This window comes from Pristiophorus japonicus, unplaced genomic scaffold (genome assembly GCF_044704955.1).
Source record: "Pristiophorus japonicus isolate sPriJap1 unplaced genomic scaffold, sPriJap1.hap1 HAP1_SCAFFOLD_2179, whole genome shotgun sequence".
NCBI classification, from domain to species: domain Eukaryota; kingdom Metazoa; phylum Chordata; class Chondrichthyes; family Pristiophoridae; genus Pristiophorus; species Pristiophorus japonicus.
Window position 1 is genome coordinate 1 of NW_027251886.1, and position 18,440 is coordinate 18,440.

The 18,440-nt window shown below is 40.8% G+C and overlaps 1 protein-coding gene across 1 annotated transcript; it reads left to right on the forward strand.

Annotated features, from left to right (window-relative positions):
• Positions 1 to 1,930: 1,930 nt before the first annotated feature.
• LOC139245310 (IQ motif and SEC7 domain-containing protein 2-like) lies at positions 1,931 to 17,186 on the forward strand (the record flags this gene model as incomplete). The annotated part of the gene is made up of 6 exons (XM_070871152.1): positions 1,931 to 1,988; positions 2,784 to 2,883; positions 3,042 to 3,203; positions 3,491 to 3,667; positions 8,914 to 8,963; positions 13,314 to 17,186. Coding segments are annotated over 6 exons (1,135 nt in total), but the record flags the coding sequence as incomplete, so codon positions are not given.
• Positions 17,187 to 18,440: the final 1,254 nt, after the last annotated feature.

Sequence of the window (18,440 nt, forward strand, 5' to 3'; positions counted from 1 at the left end):
CACTGCGCCAGTGCAGCCTTCGGCCGCCTAAGGAAAAGAGTGTTTGTTTGAAGACCAGGCCCTCAAAACTGCCACCAAGCTCATGGTCTACAGGGTTGTAGTAATACCTGCCCTCCTGTATGGCTCAGATACATGAACCATGTACAGTAGACACCTCATGTTGCTGGAGAAATATCACCAATGATGTCTCCGCAAGATCCTACAAATCCCCTTGGAAGACAGGCGCACCAACATCAGTGTCCTCACTCAGGCCAATATCCCCAGCATTGAAGCACTGACCACACTCTGATCAGCTCCGCTGGGCAGGCCACATAGTCCGCATGCCAGACACGAGACTCCTAAAGCAAGTGCTCGACTTGGAGCTCCTTCATGGCAAATGAGCCAAAGGTGGGCAGCGGAAATGCTACAAGGACACCCTCAAAGCCTCCCTGATAAAGTGCAACATCCCCACTGACATCTGGGAGTCCCTGGCCAAGACCGCCCTAAGTGGAGGAAGTGCATTCAGGAGGGCGCTGAGCACCTCGAGTCTTGCCGCCAAGAGCTTGCAGAAATCAAGCGCAGACAACGGAAAGAGCGTGCGGCAAACCAGTCCCATCCACCCCTTCCCTCACTGACTATCTGTCCCACCTGTGACAGAGACTGTGGCTCTGGTATTGGACTGTTCAGCCACCAAGGAATCACTTCAGGAGTGGAAGCAAGTCTTCCTCGATTCCGAGGGACTGACTATGATGATGATGATACATCTAATGCCAGTTTAAATTATTGTAGAGATAGAGCAAACAGCACATGATCACCACATCAGTACCTTTTCAATCTTGTATTGAGCAATCAACAGGATATATGGGTTCTATTTTGGGTATTCTGCTCCAAAATCTGTTTGAATGGAACTTTGGAGACAGATAGAAGAAATAACTTAAATCTATAGCACCTTGTCATTTCCTCAGAATGTCCCAAAGTGCTTCACAACTAATGAATTACATTGGAAGTGCAGTCAATGTTATGTAGGCAAACATTGCAACCAATTTGTACATGCAGAAAATGAAATGAATGACCAAATAATCTGTTTTGGTGGTGTTGGCTAAGGGAGGTCACAAACAGAACCTCTTCTTGGAATAGTGCAGTGGGATCTCATGTATCAACTTGAATCGCAGGAACAGATATCCAAGAGGTATCTGGCAGTGCAGTTCTTCACTGAAATGTTAGGTTAGAGTATGTGTTCAAGTTCTGGAATGGGGCCTGAACCCACAACTTTTCTCTGAGGTAACAGTGCTACCAATTGAGACAGATCATTCAAGTTCTTTGTCTTGGATATCAGCAGAGTAATGAGCACAGCATGCAACTAAAGCCCCTTGCTTTTTTTTTTCAACAGTAGAATTTCTTTTTTTTTCCCAGTCTCAGTGGGGCACACATTTGCCCTTTGCTGAGAAAATGAATAGGCACCTTCTCTCCGTTTCCTGTTTATCTACTAGGAATACCACAAGGAGAAAGCAGGGCCTCTTGTTCAAACTGGAAACATTTGAAATTGAATGTTTGTCGTACATTATATTAAAAAGGGAATTCTCATTTTTCAGAACAATTTGCAAACCTTTGTTGGTAAATATAACCTAAAGCTATTGTTTTTAAGATAGCAATGTTATCAGTATGGTTTAAATGACAAGTGTATAATTTGGAGTGTGGTGTGGTGGCACAGTGATATAGAGCACCAGGCAATGTAGGGTGATGCAAATAGCAGGATTCTTAACACAGCCAAGTCCCTGACATCAGTGGTGCTGCTGTGTGGAGGTATGGATTAGAAATAGAAAGGGTCTTGCACCTGTTGCAGATCAATTACCGATGGTTTCCCTTTGGTTTTTCAGGGACTCAATATAAGTTTACTCTTCCTTTTTTTGGGCTTGTTTTCATTTTCATTTTGCTTATTTTTAATCTACAGGCATGATGGCTATGTCGTCATTTTCGATCCTATTTGGATTCATGATAACTTCTTTCGGGTTTGTCCTCACTATGAGCAATGAGAGTATTTGTTTTCCAGCTGAGTCTTCATCTTTTGTTTCATAAAAAAGTAATATTGTTTGTGAAAGGTATTGAGAATGTTTGTTTTAGAAGTTTGTTTGTCCAAAAAAAATGGTTTGGTTTCCAAAAAATCAAAAACTGAAAATTCAATCGATTTGCTAACTTTCAGTTTTAGGACTATATTTTGCAATGACTATGATCAAATGTTCAGCTGACAGGAAATAAATATTTGAGCAAATTTTGCACTTAAAGAATTACAATTTGCAATACATTTGATGATCTAAAGTTTACATCAATCTGCAATGATTTCCAAAATCCTGTACTTCCTATCAATTGATTACTGGGGATTTTTATGACCACTCTTCATTACTGTCAGTGGAATTACATCAGTAGCAGAATTTCTGATATTGATTTACTACTTGATTTGGTGATAGATAGAAGTTTCAACATAGGAAAACCAGGAATGTGTGTTTGTACAAACCAAACTGCAAATGGACGTTTGACCATGAACACAGTTCAAGTGCAAGCAAACATTTTAAGTGAGGAATGCAAGGACATCATTTAAAAGTACTGACTAATGTTTCCAAATGATTGAGGACTTTGGAAAGGTCACCATAAATAAATATTTTTAGTTATGAAATCTTTGCTTCATAGAATGAGTTGAGGATCTCACACTGCCTATTCAATGGCCAACATATTACAGCACATTTAAATCATGTTTGTCAGTTAATTTCTGCATGATTAGTTTGTAACCTCAAACCTTATTTTTCCAGGTTACAAAGATCTTTCAAAAGAAGAAAAATTCAGTGACCTACAGCTTCCGGCAATCCTTTTCCTTGTATGGGATACAAGTTCTTCTCTTTGAAAATCAGTGTAAGGATTCAAGAAACTTTCAGTCTGCATTTTGCAATATTTTAAACATATCAGCAAAACCTTCTAGAAAGCATTATAACTCTGACAGTGATAATTTATGTACTGTAATAGATAGCAACATTTCTAACATAGAAAGTATTGCTTTATGTTTTTCTTAGATTACCCAAATGGAGTCCGACTTACTTCAGCTATTCCAGGTGCTGACATCAGAATCCTTATTAATTTCAATGCCCCCAACCCACAGGATCGTAAGAAATTCACTGATGACCTACGCGAGTCTATTGCAGAAGTTCAAGAGATGGAAAAGTGCAGAATAGAATGTAAGTACAAAATTGTATGAGATAGTCTTGACCTCCATGTACAGTTTTTACTTCAAGGTGTGAAGTTCAATAAATTTGGTTTCATTGATTTAAAATTACAATTCTGCCTTGACTATCAGTTTGCTATCTGACGTATGTTCATGTTGAAAGTTCCATTGAAACATGAGTACTGAAATTAAACACCACTAAACCAATCACACTCTTCAATGGTATCTCTTGTATTAATCTGACAGTTATTCATTCTCATCATGCACTATAAAAAAAATAATTCAACATTTTATCTTCAGCCGAACTAGAAAAACAGAAAGGAATTGTACGCCCAAGTATCTCTCAGAGCTCAGGCCTGAAAAAGGAACCTGGTATTGGCACATTAAGCAGGGCCAGTCTGGATGACAGTTATACCACTGGGGAGGGGTTAAAGAGGACCGCACTAAGTAGTTCCCTCAGGGACCTCTCAGAAGCAGGTAAGAAACCATCTATTTATTGCGATTTTTGTTTTTGTGTTGTAAAGCTAAATATAATTCTGCTGTCACTTGACCAGGTGAAATTGAGAAGAAGTGAGGAAAAAAGTTTAGTTTTTGTGGCTTGCTTAGTAATGTTTGGTTCTGCACTCTAACAGATGTTGAAGTACAAAACGTCATCTTTGATTAACCTTTTTAACATTGTAATGTGTCACATACAGAACACACATTTGCAATCTGTTCTAGGCTTATTCCAAGAATGATCCAGTACATGTCCTAATTTTCAGTCTTTGAAGTTGTGTATTAACTTTATTAATGTTACATGTTGACTTTTTAATAATAAGCAAATTTGGTACTCAAATTGTGAGCAACATCAAAGAATGTTGAATGCATATTGCGAAATAATTTTTGTTGATATAGTTAATAATCAGTGCTGACATGTTATTTTATTATGGAAAATATGAAACTGTTATTTCAAGAGCACTTAAGTTGCATATTCATTTGAAGAATGTAAGCTTTGATCAAGAGTAAAAAATTTAAGTTTAGTATTGCTGGATGATGAAGAACCCAGAAATACATTCTGCCGCATCTTAATCTGACAATTAGGGTGCATGCATTTTAAATAAAATTATCTTAATTCAGATTTTAAAATCCATTGAAATGGTCAGAACTATAAACTGTACCTTCTCTGTTGTCTGGTTAACATGTCGTGTGATCTAATCAGTCGGTGAATGTTCCACTTGGATGGATCACATTTAGGGTGGAGAGATCCTGTGTAATGTACCTGGATGGAAATTCTCTGTGTTATGTGCTTGGATCAAGTATATGTTCAACCATTCTTAAGTGTATTGTTTTTGTTTAATGTGGGGTGCGGCAGTGTGCAATGGCAATCCTATATCAAAGTGAGCTCCAGAGAAAAAAAAGTTTGGTTGTTGTGGCTTGCTTAGTAATGTTTGGTCTCAAGTCTGTTTCTTTATTTTTTAAAGCTGATTTTAATTCTGAATGTTAGTTATTTTCTGACATGATGTATACTTATTCTCTAAAAGATAACTGATTTAGTTTTAATGGGCCCAAGTTTCGAGCCGCGCCGAGAACGGCGCAGTCCCGACCTGGACGCCCGTTTTTCGCGACACAAAGTGCGCCTAAAAAAACCCTCCGTATTCTCCAGCTCCCTGCAGGTCCTCTGGCCCTCGGCGCAGCGCAGCAGGAGCTGTAGGGGGCGGAGCCAGGTCCCTGCGCTGAAAACAGTGCCGGGACCTCTGCACATGCGTGCTACATGTTCAATAGCTCCAGGCGCCCAAAACTGTGTGGGAGGGGCCGAAGCACGCAGCCCCTAGCCCTGGCCCAATGGCCTCACTGGGGCTGCGTGAATTAAGGCTCCTCACACGGCCAGCTCCTGCTTCCTCCCGACCTGACTCGACTCCCGCTCCCGCTCTCCCCCCCCCCCCCCCCGACTCCCGCTTCCCCCCCCTCCCCGGACCCCGACCCGACTCCCGCTCCCCCCCGCCCCCGGACTGGATCCGACCTGACCTCCCTCTCCCCGACCTGACCTCCCTCTCCCTCCCTCCCTCCCTCCCCCCGACCCGAACCGAACCGACCTCCCTCCCACCAACCCCCCGACCTGACCCAACGCCACCTACCTGTAAATCTGGTGCTGGGGACGGGCCCGACCCAAAGTCTCGGGCCCGGCCCGTTCAGCCTCCCTCCCCCTTCTCCTTCCCCCCCCCAATCTCCTTCCCCCCCCCCCCAATCTCCTTTTCCCCCCCCCCAATCTCCTTTCCCCCCCTCCCAATCTCCTTTCCCCCCCTCCCAATCTCCTAACCCCCCCCCCTCCCAATCTCCTTCCCCCCCTCCCAATCTCCTTCCCCCCCCTCCCAATCTCCTTCCCCCCCTCCCATTCTCCTTCCCCCCCTCCCATTCTCCTTCCCCCCCCTCCCATCTCCTTCCCCCCCCTCCCAATCTCCTTCCCCCCCCTCCCAATCTCCTTCCCCCCCCTCCCAATCTCCTTCCCCCCCCTCCCAATCTCCTTCCCCCCCTCCCAATCTCCTTCCCCCCCCTCCCAATCTCCTTCCCCCCCCTCCCAATCTGCTTCCCCCCTCCCAATCTCCTTCTCCCCCCCCAATCTCCTTCCCCCCTCCCAATCTCCTTCCCCCCTCCCAATCTCCTCTCCCCCCTCCCAATCTCCTTCTCCCCTCTCCCCCATCTCCTTCCCCCCATCTCCTTCCCCCATCTCCTTCCCCCCCATCTCCTTCCCCCCATCTCCTTCCCCCCCATCTCCTTCCCCCCCATCTCCTTCCCCCCCATCTCCTTCCCCCCCATCTCCTTCCCCCCCATCTCCTTCCCCCCCATCTCCTTCCCCCCCATCTCCTTCCCCCCCCATCTCCTTCCCCCCCATCTCCTTCCCCCCCCATCTCCTTCCCCCCCATCTCCTTCCCCCCCATCTCCTTCCCCCCCATCTCCTTCCCCCCCATCTCCTTCCCCCCCCATCTCCTTCCCCCCCCATCTCCTTCACCCCCCATCTCTTCACCCCCCATCTCTTCACCCCCCATCTCTTCACCCCCCACTTCACCCCCCATCTCTTCACCCCCCATCTCTTCACCCCCCATCTCTTCACCCCCCATCTCTTCACCCCCCATCTCTTCACCCCCCATCTCTTCACCCCCCATCTCTTCACCCCCCATCTCTTCACCCCCCATCTCTTCACCCCCCATCTCTTCACCCCCCATCTCTTCACCCCCCATCTCTTCACCCCCCATCTCTTCACCCCCCATCTCTTCACCCCCCATCTCTTCACCCCCCATCTCTTCACCCCCCATCTCTTCACCCCCCATCTCTTCACCCCCCATCTCTTCACCCCCCATCTCTTCACCCCCCATCTCTTCACCCCCCATCTCTTCACCCCCCATCTCTTCACCCCCCATCTCTTCACCCCCCATCTCTTCACCCCCCATCTCTTCACCCCCCATCTCTTCACCCCCCATCTCTTCACCCCCCATCTCTTCACCCCCCATCTCTTCACCCCCCATCTCTTCACCCCCCATCTCTTCACCCCCCATCTCTTCACCCCCCATCTCTTCACCCCCCATCTCTTCACCCCCCATCTCTTCACCCCCCATCTCTTCACCCCCATCTCTTCACCCCCCATCTCTTCACCCCCCATCTCTTCACCCCCCATCTCTTCACCCCCCATCTCTTCACCCCCCATCTCTTCACCCCCCATCTCTTCACCCCCCATCTCTTCACCCCCCATCTCTTCACCCCCCATCTCTTCACCCCCCATCTCTTCACCCCCCATCTCTTCACCCCCCATCTCTTCACCCCCCATCTCTTCACCCCCCATCTCTTCACCCCCCATCTCTTCACCCCCCATCTCTTCACCCCCCATCTCTTCACCCCCCATCTCTTCACCCCCCATCTCTTCACCCCCCATCTCTTCACCCCCCATCTCTTCACCCCCCATCTCTTCACCCCCCATCTCTTCACCCCCCATCTCTTCACCCCCCATCTCTTCACCCCCCATCTCTTCACCCCCCATCTCTTCACCCCCCATCTCTTCACCCCCCATCTCTTCACCCCCCATCTCTTCACCCCCCATCTCTTCACCCCCCATCTCTTCACCCCCCATCTCTTCACCCCCCATCTCTTCACCCCCATCTCCTTCTCTCCCCCCCATCTCCTTTCCCCCCATCCCTCCCCCTTCTCTCCCTCTACCCCCCTCCTCCCCCTCCCCTCGCTGTCAGAAACACAGACACTGACAGACAGAGAATGAGAGACACACACACACAGACAGACAGAGAGATAGAGACACTGACAGAGACACACTGGTGGGGGGGGGGGCATCCCAGCATGCTGTTAGAGTGCTCCCAGTGCTGCAGTCGGTAAGTAGAAAATGTTTTTTTTATTTGATTTTTTTTTTAAAGAATTATTTCTTCTTAATTTTTTTTGATTGATTTATTGGTTGATTTATTGATGTATTTATCATTTATTATTGATGATGGCTCTTTATTTGTAAAACTGAAGTGTTTAATGTTTGTAAACTTCCCTTTAAACCCCTCCCCCCACCATTCCCTACGCCTGATTTGTAACCTACGCCTGATTTTCTAAAGTGTAGACAAGGTTTTTTCGAGCGTACAAAAATCTTCACTTACTCCATTCTAAGTTAGTTTGGAGTAAGTTTTCACTGACGAAACTTTGAAAACAGGCGTAAGTGGCCGGACACGCCCCCTTTTGAAAAAAAATTCTGTTCCAAAGTGAAACTGTTCTAATTGACTAGAACTGGAGCAAACTAAATGACGAGAATTCCGATTTCTAAGATACTCCGTTCTACACCAGTTGCTCCTAAAAACCAGGAGCAAATCATGTGGAAACTTGGGGCCAATGAAACTCTAAAATGACTACTTTCCTGAATTAGGCCAGTATCTCTGTTCTCCTGCTTTTTAGAAACTTTCGTTCTCTGAAATGATTTCAACATTTCTGATAAAGAAAAACATTAACACAGAATGTTCAGCTCTACACATCCCACATTTCAGTAAAACATGCCATATTTAGGCAAGGTCTTTGGTTACAAGATGGGATTTGCACCTCTTTTAAAGAGACTCTGTCATCTTTCACCATTTGACCTGGGTTCTGCAGGTTCCTTATTAGCCATTGTTCTCTCCCAGAGTAGAAAAATGAAATCCACTAGAGGTCCAGTTTTTCACAGATCAATGGATGCTGCTTTTTTAAAAATTCAGTGCAAGATCACATTAAGAAAGAGTGTAGTGATGTGTTCGTTCTGTTGCCTCTACTTATCCACAAATGCTGGTTAAAAACTCGTCATTTATGTAGTTTCCATTGGTAATAAAATAGCCATTATCCATGTTGCTGATGTTTTCATTTTCTTTTTTACGTCTGCAGCATATGTTTTTATACAATATACACCCGTATTTGTATGAATTCTAAACAAAAAAGCAATTTTTAAAATTAACATTAAATTTTTTTGAATTATTTCATTTAAAAATGCTAAGTTTTCTCAATCAACAATTAGATGTAACAATGATGCATTGTTACTTTTCGGTCATTTTTTTGACTAATTAGATACCCTGCAGCCATCCCCCTGCTCAGTTTCCTTCAAGTTTGCCTGCTAGTTCCCAATTAGATGTGCTCAACTTGTACTGTGTACAGAGACCCTTTAATGTGCATTGGGTACAAGGATGTGGCCCCGGGTTAATTCTCAGTTTCTAATCTTTGGTATTGCATGTCCTGGGCAGGCAAGCGTGGGCGCCGCAGCAGTGCAGGATCGCTAGACAGCAATATGGAAGTAAGTAGGAAGCAATTGATCTGTAGCTGGATGTATAATGTATATTTTTTAAAGCATTTGTTTTGCATCCTTTTGCTTTCTTCCAATAAGTAACCTGCCTGCCACATAGAATATGCATGTGTGAACTGCTTGCCATGTGCACCTAATGCTCGCGCGCAGTCAGGCTTCTTGTCAAGGCACACTATTTTTGATGGAATAAGCTGAATGTGGTTTTGCTGGCAGCGATGAGTCTGAAGCTTTTGAAATCATCAGCATGTGTAATGCTGAATAAACTAATATGGTGCCATGTTATAACATTGGAACATGGACTCAGTTTATTATTTTGCTTTGTATGAGCTGCACTTATACTTTCTCCTTTGTTTTTATTGGCTATCAGTTTGCAGAATAACACTTAAGATTCTCAGTCAGGGTTTTGAGTTCTTAAGTTGTTAACTTTTTTTGTGAAAGCACCATTGTGCTTCTGTTGAAAGCATTATATGGAAACGCATAGAAAAACTGGATAGAGTAGATGAACTGAGTGTGGATTTCATTCATTCATTCTCCAAGCATTTACCTAAATCCCCTGCTCCAAGTTCATGTATTGCCCATGCATGCTTACAATGTAATGGCATTCGGATTAATGGACTTGCTACTTTAACATAAATGCTAGTAATTGTGTATACAACTTTTTATTTCTCTCAAAACCTATTTTTTTCTCAATGTCTTCACTAATTTTTGTCTGTGCAAGTGTCCTTGTTGTGGTAGTCTTGTACATTCTGAAAGGTGGTGTTGAAATCTGTTTCTATTTGTAAATGGCTGGTGGCACAATCTTCCAGTGCATTAGTCCTGTTTGTACTAAATTCCTGACATGAACATTTAGACCGTATGCACAAATAGGATGCCAAAAGAAAAACAAAATGTAAATGTCTGTTTGTGTCTGTGTGAGAGTTGACAGTTAAAGAAAAATACCTAGAAATTCACCATGGCAACTGCTGAATTTTGAAATAATCTCGAGATTGCTGCTCGTTGAGCGTCTGTAACACTGGATTCATCCTTTGTAAATTTTGCAGTTATAATCGAAGGATATATTTAGATACAGCAAATAGTAACGAAGACAGTGTGTGACAGCACAGCATCTCACACTTGAACTCCTTTTAGTTAACCTATTAATCAAAAATTAGGAAATTGTTTGAGAGTGCTGCATTTATCTGTGTTCTTTAAAATATATATAAAGTAGTTAACATGTATATAGCCGGTAGCTCCAAAGCAAGAGTATTGGAATCTTGACTAGATATTCACCCTGGAGATTGAGTTTGACAACACTCTTATCCAAGACATAGGGAAGGAAAAAAAGAATAACTTTGAGTTCTCGTGGAAGAGGGGATGTTGGTTCCTTAAACACTGCTATCTTGGAGGATCAACAAAACACTGGAAAATGTGCCTGGTTAGATCATCATGTTCTCCTGACTTAAGATAATCAGGAAGTCTGGGAATGACGATAGGGGGATTACTACAGTATAAATGTGTACAATCAAAAAATAAATTAATTGTAATTGAAAAATAACGTAAATGCATTCAATAAGGACATATTACATATTTCAAATCCTGTAAGGCAATGTGAAAAGTTGTATATAAAACTGACAATTATGGTTATAGATTTTTTTCACTGGACAAAGAGCAATTATATGCTTAAAATTTTGCTTTTTTAAAAACTTTAGAATTGTGATACCCTGACAACCATTTTGTTTTTACAACATGCATATTTGAATTTTTTGTCGATCATGGTCCTTTGCAATTTTATCTGTTTATATCTGGTAGATGTTTGTATCCAAACAAAGCCAGACAGTATAGTCGATGCATGCTGTGACACAATTGTCATAATTGGATATAAACTATTTTTAGAATCCAATGGCCCTGAAATTGCGGTCAGAGGCATACCTCCAGAGTATGCCTCCGACCCGCAAAATATTTTTGAACTTCCCTTCTGGCTCTCTGAACTGTGGAGAGTTCGGGTCTCGGGTCTCCAGGCATATGCCTGTGTAAAGGTCCATGGATCCCAGGCAATTTGGAAGCATCCCTGGGATCATGTGGGCCAGGTCCTCCAATCACACAGGAGATTCCATTGCAATCATTTCCGAAATGAATCCCCTAATATGCAATGGAAACCCCAAATAGTTAAACAATTTAGACAATTCTAATATAAATGTTCTGATTTTCACATTTAATTAAAAGTCCCTTTATTACACCAAATACAATAAAAAATTAAAATGTTTGAAAAATAAATTTTAACATTTTAATCCGGGCTGATATTTGCATAAAATAATTTTAAGTGTTTGTGCATCATTTTTAATTTTAAAATATTTAATTTAACATTTATAATAATCCTTACAGGCCCTATACCTACTTTTACCAGCAGTTGAGTTTTGTGGGCAATTGCTGGGCAGTTGTTGGGAAAATAGCTCAAATCTGTGCCAGTGAAAGTGATTTTCCAGTTAGTTCGTATGATCTGTCAAGGCATACCTTGACAAATCGCAAGTTCTGGTTTTTCGCGCATGCACAAACCTTGAAGCTGCGGGGTCTTTCAGAAGGATTAGGACGGCATATGCTGAGCTTACGAAGACACTGCAGTTTCCGCCCCAATAACCTTTTTTAAAATTTGAAAAAGTCATTGATTTACTTGAGCATTATCATGCCCCTTACAAGGTGAGGGTAGCACACTTATTAAGAAACCAGAGTGGAAAATAACTCAATTTTCAACAAATCTTCAGTTTTGCAAGATTGAGGGCAAAGTCTATTACTGCAATGTATTTGTACACTTCTGTAGCCATTCAGTGAGTAGATCACTGCACTCTAAGATTGCTTTGGTATTCAAGTTCAGTCATGCTCAATTAATGAACTTTGCCAGATTGCTACTAAGACATGAGACAATTTCCTGCATTTGTATAATACCATTATCAGAGAAAATGTAGCAAAGCACTTTACAGAATGACAAGAATAAAATAGATAAAGGGAATGGATGTCAAGCCATCGTAGGAAACTTGGGATGATAACTTAAAGCTTAATCGAAAAGATGAGATTTTGAGAAGGTTTTTGAAGGTGGGGAAAAGAGTGGAGGGATTCAGAGAGAGGAAGTTCAGAGAGCAGAGCAAGGCAACTGAATGCCTGTCACCAATGATGAGGTGAAGGAAGGGTAAGTTTTATAAATGGCCAGAATCAGAAGATATCAAACCCTGCACTAGTTAGACCGGCCTGTTCCCCTCCCTATTAGCTCAGACTATTGTATTTTAATTCATCACTACATCACACTGTTGTCATGATATTGAGGATTCCTCAATCCAACTAATTTTCAAGCTATCCTTATGCAAGAGACTTTTAGCTTTTGAATTAGGTGTGGTTGACTTTGAGGCATGTTTGCATTAGCCATTGGTTACAGTTCACTTGCTCAATGTTTCTTAACATGAAGAAATCCACTGGTCAGTTATTTCAGAACTCCTGTGCAACATGCACATGTATGTAGTCCACAGGAAGTGTGGGTTAGCTATGGATCATGCCACCTCAGTGATATCTAAATTCAAAACTTAATGCTGATTGCAAAGGAATTAGGTAAATGAAGATTGCAGTTACAGCTGTAGATTTGAAGATTGTGGTGCATAAATGAAAGCTTTAATTCAAGATCATTATATTATTTAAGTTTTAGTGTTCAAAAGACTCTGGCAACATCATGCATGAAGATATTTACTCTAATCGTAGGCCAGAGTTTCTGTTCACTCCAAATGCAATTTTAACAGCATTTGACTGTAGGTTACCTCGGCTTGCATGTTACTTGCAATGCATTTGTTAAATAAAAGTCACCTTAAGATTAATGTAAACCACTTCTTGCACCTACTTTCAGGTGATATGTTTTAGGTTTGTTTTTTGCTGCAAATTATATAATTAAAAATATACCCAAATTGAAAATGAAGATTAAGCTGGAAAAGTACAAAAACTTGTTGTTTTCCATGAAGTAAATAGTGCCTGTGAAGACTTATGACAAGAGATTATACATCTTTGGATTCATCTATTAGGTGTATTAATTAAAAACCATAATATATACAGAATTTTAGCATCCCTGAGAAATTCATCATTCATTCAGAAATTCAATCCTATTCGTGCGTTCTAAATGAATTATATGAAATGTTATGACACAATACATAAATAATCCATGTTACATTTCATTGAAGAAAGTATACAATTGTTATAACGATGCATAGATCTTGAAACATTATTTGGTCCATTAAAATATATAATAAAATTACATGTCAGAAGATTTTAGCAAACTATTTTTCAACAGTTTTTTCAATAATTAAAATATTTCTTTTTTTTTCCTCCTAGGGGTCAGTCATTAACAGTCCTCATGTACGTCGAAGAGCCACCACATCAACACGAGGAGAATGTCCAGTCCGTCCTCACCAGACAATGTCAAACTCATCATCACTGCTTGGTTCTTTGTTTGGTAGTAAAAGAGGAAAATCCTCTTCCCAGGGTTATTCTGTACCAGGGTCGTCTCAGCAACTTCAGTATCCTCCACATCAACAACATTCCTCAGCTGCGCATCACCCAGGCCAGACAGAGGTGCAGACACAGCAGCTGCATGCGCTCCACTCCCAATTCTGTCACATGCAACAGACCCAGCCTCTCCCACCTCCTTATCATCATCATCACCACTACCACCCTCCTCAGCTTGCACAGCTCCCCCATCAGCATCACCAGCATGTACAGCATTCCCAGCATGTGTCACATTCCCAACACACTCCCTATCTGCAACAGCACCCCCATGCAGCTCATCCTCCTGTGCCCACTCCTCATTCCCAGCATCCTACTCTCACTCAGCACGCTCAACATCTCCATGGCCAGCAGCCCCCATCTGCACCGACCAGTAGCAAGACCAAACACACGAGTGGCATCAGCACAATAGTCTAGGAGAAAAGGTAGAACTAATAGGACATTGTACGCTTGTAATATCACAAAGCTGCACTGACAGTTGTGAAGGCACTTAAATGCAGCAATATGTGAATCTGACTCCCTAATTTTAACCAATGAAAGCACTTGAATTACTACTGTGTGCTATAGATAGCATCCCATCAGAGAAACAGAATTTACATTCCCAGTGTAATGTCAGAAAATACAATAATTGGCTTCAATAGGTTGCCCAGGGGAAAGTTTTCCTTGGTATCTTTCTTTGCCTTGCTTGAGGCAAGCTGGGAGCCTTCTGTGCTGCTTACCATTCAGCGCTTGTGCTGTTACTCTTCCAGCAGTTGTTACTGCATTTTTTTTCTTTCCCTTGGAGTATTGCCTGACAGCTCTTTTGTTATTTCCGATTTAGGAGCCTGTAACAAAAGAATATGATGTGGATCAAATTATTCTAGACTTGCTTGGTTTCTGACAAAGGATGAAACCCCTGTGTAGACAGAAGATTGTTATGGTGGCTTTGTTTGAAGTCTGTTATTGATAATTTAATTGCACATGGAAAGTAATACAAAGCACCCTGAAGTTGCAAAACTAGCCTTGAGTTTAAAAAAAAGTAATAGGTTCAGTTACTTTTAGAAGATAAACTATCCACAGAGACTTAAACTAAAATTGTAGAATTCTGAGCAATGTTGAACAATTCCAGTATTTATTCAGCTGTAGCCCCCTGTAATTAACAGATACATCATGATTGTAATCTTTATTAAGTGTGCCAACTATATCATCACTTACTATTTTAATCAAAATCTGCTTTATGTATAACATGCATATTTTAATAGAAAAAATGGAAAACCTATTTGATTTCAGTATTGAAATTAGTACATTGAATATTCTAGGTGAGCTAACTAGTGAAATTTGATGCAGTTTGCTGTTGAGATGACATCTGATCATCTGAATTTGGCATCCTTCATTACAACAGTAATAGCTTATCAGTTGGGGAAAATGAAGGCAAACCATATAGAATAGATCGATATTTAATTCATTCGTTTACATATGAGAGTACAGTATAAACAAAATTCCATGTACATACATACACACTCATGAACATTCAGAAGCCCACTCTCAGAGCAATTAGCAGGAGAAAGCATTAAAATCTTCAAAGATGAAATTCCTTGTTTTCGTATAAGATAATTTTCAGGGGAGAGATATATATATATATTTTTTTGCTTCAAAGTACATTGCACTCAGCAGGCTGAGTACATCTCACACTCGCATCACTATCATACTTGTTTTTGAAATTTAAAATATGGTCCCTTTATTTCAAAAATGGATTGGTGATATCATCTAATATCAAATTATTGCAGCAGACACATTGTTGAAGTGACAGCAACAGTAAGCTTGCAAAGTAATGTATTCAGTGATAAAGTGAGAGGTCTGCTGAAACTGAAGGAACATCTCTGGCTCGGACCATTCTAAAATAAAAGACTAGCTCACTAATATTTTTTTCTGGAAAAAGCAAAAGTCAACGAACATAAATACCAGCAAACCTATGAACTGAGCACTTTGTTAGCTGCCATAGTGAGCAAATACAGCAAATCGAGTTTAGCCTTTTTTTAAGTTTTGTTTCCTGTATGTGCAATATTTTCTTATAATTATGTACTGAGAAGTGAGAATAAATGTCAGGTTTGTTAATTTAATCATTCTTGAACATCTTGGATCGTGAAGTCTTATATCTCGGAGTCGGACTGATTCCCGAGGCTCTGTTCCTTGCAGTATAAAGAATGATATGTTCTCAATGAAACAGGCTATCTTGCATGTCATTTAATGTTAATATTGTGAGGCTACACTCTACATACTGTATATTTGCAAAAATTTATCAGTATTGACATTAAATATAGTTGAGGTAAGGTGATCTCCTATTAAAATACTTAGACTGTTTCTTCATACCTCTGTATCTATAAGTATAGTCTAGCTGTAATCTCAAATCTGTTCCAAAAAAGATCTGGTTGCCATTCTAGATGATAGTGGTGGGGAGGGTTAGTTTCAAGGTCCAGTCCCTATATAAATTGCACAATGGCTCCTTCATGAAGACTTTTGTCTGTTACATATACTGTGCATAAATTGTTTGAAATTATCATGAATTTTCATTGTAAATAAAAATGTATTAAATTGGGAATAGTGTGGATTTTTTATTTATACTGCTTAAACGTCTGTATAATCAGTTTGTCCTAGCTAATGTTTAGATATGCACGTTTTTGTGAGTGTTGATGTGTAAATGAGTTCAAACACGTAGGGCATATTTGGTTTGTCAAAGTCGGATTAGACCATATATTTTCGTCAAGATGTGGGGTATTTAATATACATTTTTGGTTTATGCAAGTAATTTCTACCAGGTGATGCCAGACCAAGAAGAATACACTATGTGGCCTGTAATTCACCCACCTTATCTTGCAGACCTGATCTTTTCTGGAATAACCCGAATAATGTGTATTTGTATTTGTTTTTTAAGTTAAGAATGAAATGTATGACAATGTAAAATTTTTTGAATAAGATCACTTTAATATTAGTGTACAAGTATTGTATTGCTTAAAAAAAGAGAAAACCGCAACCATCTGATGTCAAACGTTTTCCATCATGCACTGCATGCCGCAGAAGCCTCTTGTTTCTTGTAACAACGAACTGAATGAAAGTCAGCAAATACAAAGTGCAACTCTTGATGTTAAATTACTGTCTCATGTAAAGCTGTGTGTTACTGCAGTCCAGCATGCATTTAGGTTTGTACTCATTGTACAATATCATTTGGCAATGCCACTTCTGCCTGCAAATATAGAGAAGTAATTGTGTACATACTCTAAGAATGGAATATCTTATCTCAAGGGTGAGATGGGGAGGGGAGTGGGAAATTAGATAGGAGGTGGGGCTAATGAATAGGCAATCCTTTAATTTGTACATAGTGTGTAAATTAATACTACCAATATGTCCACAGTCACTTTGGGGTTGCATTCCTTCTGTTCCTACTATCGTAATGCTTAGATCTGTTGTACTTCTGTGGCAGTCCATGTCAATCTGTTTGCTTATTGCAAGTGATGAGTTCTTGAAAACAAACTGTTAATTAATCTTCAGATGCTTTCAACTATTCATGCATTGCAACTGTTCTACAAGGCTCAAGATCCATTTTGTATGTACATGAGGAGAGAGGAGTGCTTTCATTTTATTATGCATTATAGTTGTAAGTAGTATACAACCCTATCCATGTCAAACTATGACTGTGATAATGTGGAGAACGCAAAATAAACCATACAAGACTACTACTTTTGTCTTTTTTTTTTATTTAGTGGTTTGCTTGGAATTTTGACAAAGTTCCAATATTTTTGAAGTTGCCTGCTATTTTCCTACTATGCAGTTCATATTTTATAAACAAGATTATAATTTGCTGTAAAGTTTTAGATATTGGAATTGTTATAAAGTACCTCTGCTGTGTAGTATATTTTATATCTTTGATCTTCTTGGTAACATGTTAGTATAAATATTGTAATATCAGCAGGCCTTCCAGTTATGAATTCTCCCCAACTTATTTAATTTCACGAGGAAAAATTCTGCGAATCTTTTATTCACCCCTTCCTAGAAGGTAATCAAGCCAAATTCCATGGCATGACATTCCATGTTCACTGCAGTTAAGTAACAGTGGAAGGTTTCTCGCAATAGTTTGGCTTGGATACTCTTGAGCATGGTTATGGGTTTTCATGTATGTCAGATATCCAGCTGACCAAAAGAATTTCAGGAAGCATTGTGTTCCAATTCATTTCATCATCCATTTCACCTGTGCTTTTGCCATTTTATTGTGTGCTATGAGTTCCTTGACCTATTTGAAAAGTGCTCCATAAACTTAATTGAGAAGTTTCATTAAAGCTAAAAGGTATGCATAAATATTAATGCACCTTGGCTTACACACCAAGATTCAGATTACAATCATAAACAACTGAGACAAAATAAATTGGTAGCAAAAAGGAAAACCTTGGTCAAAAATTGTCAGTTTTATATAGCTTGTGATTTTTTGGATATGTACATATAGATTATTGAACACAAATGTCATTTATATGCATTTACATTTATTTTCATACTAAATCTTTGTTATTGAAAAGCCATATTCCCTTCATTTGAACTCTTACAACAACTTGCTACTTGTGAAGTGCTTTTAATGTGGAAAAATGTCCCAAGGTACTTCAGAGAAGTAATCAGACTAAACTGGACACCAGGACAAAGAAGGACATCTTAGGAGGGTTGGCCAAAAGCTTACTCAAAAAGTTGAGATTTGAGGAGGACCTTAAAAGAGGAGAGATGGAGAGGCGGAGGGATTTAGGAAGGGACTTCGAGAGTTTTGGACCTTGGAAGGTGGCTGAAAGCACGGTCGCCAATGGTGGGGTGTAAAGGGTGGGGGTGCATAAAAGGACAAAATCAGGAACTGAGAGTTTGGTGGGTTGTAGGACTGGAGGAGGTTATAGAGACATGGAGGGGTAAGGACATAGGTATTTAAACACAAGGATGAAAATTTTT